This window comes from Entamoeba dispar, genomic scaffold (genome assembly GCF_000209125.1).
Source record: "Entamoeba dispar SAW760 scf_1105229462699 genomic scaffold, whole genome shotgun sequence".
In the NCBI taxonomy this organism is placed as follows: Eukaryota; Evosea; order Mastigamoebida; family Endamoebidae; genus Entamoeba; species Entamoeba dispar.
This window is the reverse complement of record NW_001855323.1, coordinates 1-4,853: the sequence shown is the minus strand read 5'-3', so window position 1 is coordinate 4,853 and position 4,853 is coordinate 1. Positions and strand designations below refer to the sequence as shown.

General features: G+C 22.7%; 1 protein-coding gene across 1 annotated transcript, besides 12 other annotated features; it reads left to right on the top strand.

Moving 5' to 3' along the window:
- Window positions 1-2: 2 nt before the first annotated feature.
- Window positions 3-42: a sequence feature (AT_rich).
- A 59-nt stretch (window positions 43-101) lies between these two features.
- Window positions 102-138: a sequence feature (AT_rich).
- A 524-nt stretch (window positions 139-662) lies between these two features.
- Window positions 663-831: a microsatellite.
- A 30-nt stretch (window positions 832-861) lies between these two features.
- Window positions 862-1,044: a microsatellite.
- Window positions 939-1,113: a microsatellite.
- Window positions 1,076-1,248: a microsatellite.
- Window positions 1,249-1,283: 35 nt separating this feature from the next.
- Window positions 1,284-1,411: a microsatellite.
- A 26-nt stretch (window positions 1,412-1,437) lies between these two features.
- Window positions 1,438-1,520: a sequence feature (AT_rich).
- Window positions 1,521-1,890: 370 nt separating this feature from the next.
- Window positions 1,891-1,997: a microsatellite.
- Window positions 1,998-2,115: 118 nt separating this feature from the next.
- Window positions 2,116-2,168: a sequence feature (AT_rich).
- Window positions 2,169-2,293: 125 nt separating this feature from the next.
- Window positions 2,294-2,327: a sequence feature (AT_rich).
- An 11-nt stretch (window positions 2,328-2,338) lies between these two features.
- Window positions 2,339-4,624, top strand: EDI_069450 (uncharacterized protein; the record flags this gene model as incomplete). The annotated part of the gene is made up of 1 exon (XM_001740041.1): window positions 2,339-4,624. One exon carries the CDS (start codon window positions 2,339-2,341, stop codon window positions 4,622-4,624), a length of 2,286 nt encoding a protein of 761 aa, XP_001740093.1.
- Window positions 2,350-2,377: a sequence feature (AT_rich).
- Window positions 4,625-4,853: the final 229 nt, after the last annotated feature.

Genomic DNA, 4,853 nt, shown 5'->3' with positions numbered 1-4,853 from the left:
TCATAAATAATATATTCATTAAAATATTTTAATATTAATAATGCAATATTCCATTAAATTGAATGTGTGTTCAACAGATAATATATTAAGATAGGATATACATATAATAATATATTAAATTATGTTAAATTAAATTTTGTGTGATATTACAAGGAGATTCTCTCTATTGTTATTCATTATCAATCAAAATATTATATCAGATACATTAAATGATATTTAACTTAATTCAATCAAATTATTTCACACTTTATACGGTTGATTTAAAAATTATGTGTGATTCGAATAAGGCAATGGAAGTAGCCAATCAAAATATTATTGATGTAATTAAATGAATAATGATTGAAGTAAATATTAAAAAAAATGTAGAATAATTAGAAAATGAAATATTACAATCAATGATAATGTCATTGAAATAATAATTATAGATAATTCAATTTCATATAAACATCATGTGTATTCAAATACAAGAAGAATGATGATGTAAAATGTATTAATAAAATAGAAAATGATATAATAGATATAATAGATATAATCAATAAAATGAATGAAAGTAATAGAAATTACATCAATCAAATAATATAGAAGTTATCAATATTTTCAGATTTGTTGTATCTGTGATTCATTATTCAATCACTAAATTAGATAAAATTGATCTGTATATTATAAAGAAGATACAAAAACAAATATTAAATTCATTAAGTAAAGATTATATATTAATAAAGAAGAAATAAGAAATATATTAATAATAAGAGATGAATATGAATTAAAATTAATAAGAATAATAATTATTATGAATGGAAATAATGAAATATAAGAAATGATAAAAATGAATAAGAAATGAATTTAGAAGAGATTTTATAAAACATATGATAAAAGAATTAATAAAAATGAAAATAATGAAGTATAACAAATTATATAAAATAAGAATAACTCATATAAAATAATAAAATATTTAAATAATAAATATAATGAAATATATATTAATAAATTAAAATTAAATAATACAAATATTCATTTAATAAAATAATTTGAAAATTAAATGAATGATATGAAATTAACAAGTAGAATAATGATGAATATTAATATAAAATGAAATGATTATAATTAATTAAAATTAATGTAAGAAAATAGTACATTTGATTAATTAAGAAAGTATTAATTACATAAAATAATAAATTAAAATAATATAGTATTTATAATGATAAAATATCAATAATTAAACATATATTATTAAATAACATTGTACAAATGGATAACATGATTTAATAAATGAATTGAATGTGATAAATTAAAATATAAAATAAAATATAATGAATGATGAAGAAATGGAGAATAAAATAAAATAGAATAAAATGAAAATAATATTTAATCAAAATGAAATAAGTAGAATCAAAATAAGAATATAAAATAATGAAGTGTTCATAGTATTAAATCAAGAAATAATTAATAAAATTGAATATTTCATAAAAGACTAGATATTTAATATAGAATATAAAATAAAACAAATATGAATAATAAATGATATAACAATAGTATTGATAAAATGGTAATTCTGATATTTACTAAAAAAATTGAAATGAATAGAACTCTTATAAAAAAATAAGATAAATTAACAAACTAAAAGGAGTAAAAGTAATTCCAGTAGTAATAAATGGATTAATCAATATATAATCATTAAGAATGATAAAAGAATATTGTATTTAATTTGATATGAAATAATGATAAAAGATATAATTATTATCAACATAAAAGACATAATAAAATACTATTGACATTATGGAATTGAATATAGAGAATACATCATGAACAAATTATTAAATTAATCAATAGAAAATGAATGATATAATCTCATCTGAGTAAAATGAAATAGATAAATTAAGATTTACTATTTTTTATTTTATTAATTTTTATTTTATTTAATTTAATATAATTAATTTTTTTATTTTTATTTTTTTAATTTTCTTAAATTAGAATTTATTTTATTTTTTTCTTTTTATAATAATTTTTTTATGGTACAATTTGACGATAGTGTGATAGCATCATGTAGTACGTAGTGGGAAATTTTGGTCCTTTTGGGATATATAACATTTCTATGTTTTATGTTTTATATAACACTTTTATATATAAATAGATTATGATTTATATAACAATATTTTTATTTATATTTAGAATATGGAATTCATCTTTTTTTGACATCTGGGTACATTCTTTTGAGGTATTCTTTTCGTATTTTGAAGTATTACACTTTTTGTATTTTCAATTTTATGAAGTATTACAATTTTTGAAGTTTTTGAATTTAATTTTTATATATTTTTTATCATAAATAACCATTCAATCAATGTCATTCAGAAATAATAATATTAAAATTAATAATTATGAAGAAAATCGTCGTCGACGCCAAAGACGACGAATTACAATGCAAAAGAAAGACTATGAAGAGTTGGAAAGAAAAGAAACTGACTCTCATAGATCTTCTGGCTTCGAAACGATCGGGGATCGTGTTCGACAACGTAGAGAAGCCAGTGAAAATCGTTTAATTAACGATTTTCTTCGAGAGAGGGAGACTGGACGTCTTGACTTAGAAAAATATCGTCAAAGACGTGAAGAAGCTATTGCCTCTCTTGAAAGAAAAAGAAGAAATACCCGCACTATTGGAGAGTACGGAACTACTTCTATTATTGGTGGTACTGCTGATAATAGAGTAGTTAGCGGAGCTAGTGCTGGTACTACTTCTTTAATAGAAGATCCCCAATTAGACCCCTCTTTTGTCCCTCCTCAAAATGCCCCCTCTGACCCCTCTCAAGAAACCCCTTATGCCCCACCTATTATAGCCCAACCAGCGGATGATACATTATCTGATGCAGAGGTTCAAGCTATTCTAGAGGAAATACTCAATGAAGAGGAATATGTTACATTAGATTTCCTCACTCTAGATAGAATAGAACCTACAGAAAATGAATTGCATCTAATCCGTCTGGCAAGAGAAAATAATACTGATGAAGAAATAGAATTCAGTATTATTAGAAGAAGAGATTTTGGGCTAGAATATACTGCGCAGGTATGGGGTGGTATGCTAGGGGAAACCTATAGAATAAGTCAATTAATTAAACAACATGACTTAATCCCCCTAGTTGAGTTTGTATTTGGTGGTCGACAACGACGATTTATTATTAATTTAGAAAATGTCGAACCACAAGAATTCATTAATAGATGTGTGGGGTTTAATGTTGGTATAGAAGAATTTTGGAGGAGATATGATGATGAAGAAAGTGAATTAAATATTCCACCAGGAAAAATAGTAAAAGAAATCATCATATCAATAGTTAAACCTCCACAAAGAGAAAGAATTGAAGGAGCATTGTTTAATTACTTCTTAACAGAACATTGGGCTCCATTGAAAAACATTTTAAGAAGATATCAAATATATCTTAAAGAAGAAATTACCAATGTTGAAAATTGTTTTATCAATTCCCTTCATGAAAGTGGACTTTTAACAAAGAATGAATTAGCTCAAATTAAAACAAAGCTAAAAGGAAATTCAATCACAAAGAAAACAATTGATATTATAGCAAAGGAATATAAATTAAATATTATTCTTCGATATTATAACAAAAGTAAGAGTGTTATAAATAATATTAATTATGGAGAAAGAACAATAAATCTGTTTTTAATACGGTGGAAGAATAACTTTCATTATGTGATTGATGAAAAAGTCCCAATTACATCATATTTTATAAAACATTATGATGAAATAATAAATTATTGTAATGAAAAAGGGAAAGATTTAGAGAAATATTTTAATGTTGTTAAAAAGGAGAAAAATGAATATAAACACTCATTAACAAAATTTATTACAATAAATAAATGTTTAGAATTATTAAAAGAACAAGGGGCAATTGAAGAAATAACAAGAGATTATATGATAAAGAAAAAATATTATGATTCTTTTCTGTTTACACCAGAAAATATTAATCTAGTATTTGATGAATCAAAACTAATTGAAGAACCAAAAAAGAAAGAAGGAGAAAGCACAATATTATTTGCTGATTTTGAATGCTTTACAAATAGTGATTATCATAAACCATTTTGCATTATTGTAATGGATGTAAATGGAATATGGAAAAAGTTTTATGGAATAAATTGTGCATCAAAATTTATTGAATATATTCAAACAATTAAATCTCCTTTATGTTACTTCCATAACTTAGGATATGATGGAAGATTTTTGGCAAAATATGGAATTAATAATATAATTGAAAAGGGGAAGATGATATATAAAATGACAATTGAAATAAATGGAAAGAAGATAGTCTTTAAAGATACACTTGCGTTAATCCCAACAAGTATCTCCAAATTTAAACAATTCTTTAAACTTGAAGGGGATTATGAAAAAGAAATCTTTCCATATAATTATTATAATGAAGAAACTATGCAGATAGGGGTAATAAATAATTGTTGGAATAAAGAAGTACCTCATTGGTCTTCAGATATGATTTATCAATTTAAAGAAAATATTAATAAAACACATTGTAAAATTGATGATAATCATTTTAATACAGAAAAATATTGTGAATATTACTGTCTGAGAGATGTTATGGTACTTAGAGAAGGATTTTTAAAATAGAGAAATGGTAAAGAATAATTTGAAATTAGACTGTACAGATTATACAACATTGAGTTCATTAGCTTATAACTTCTTTAAAATTAATTGTTTTACTAAAGACATGTTGTTCGAGTATACAGGAAATGTTAGAGAATATATTAAAAAAGCAATCTATGGGGGTAGAAATATGACAGGAGAAAATAAAAAACATTATGTTGTTGGTCAAATAGTAGATTTTGACGCATGTAGT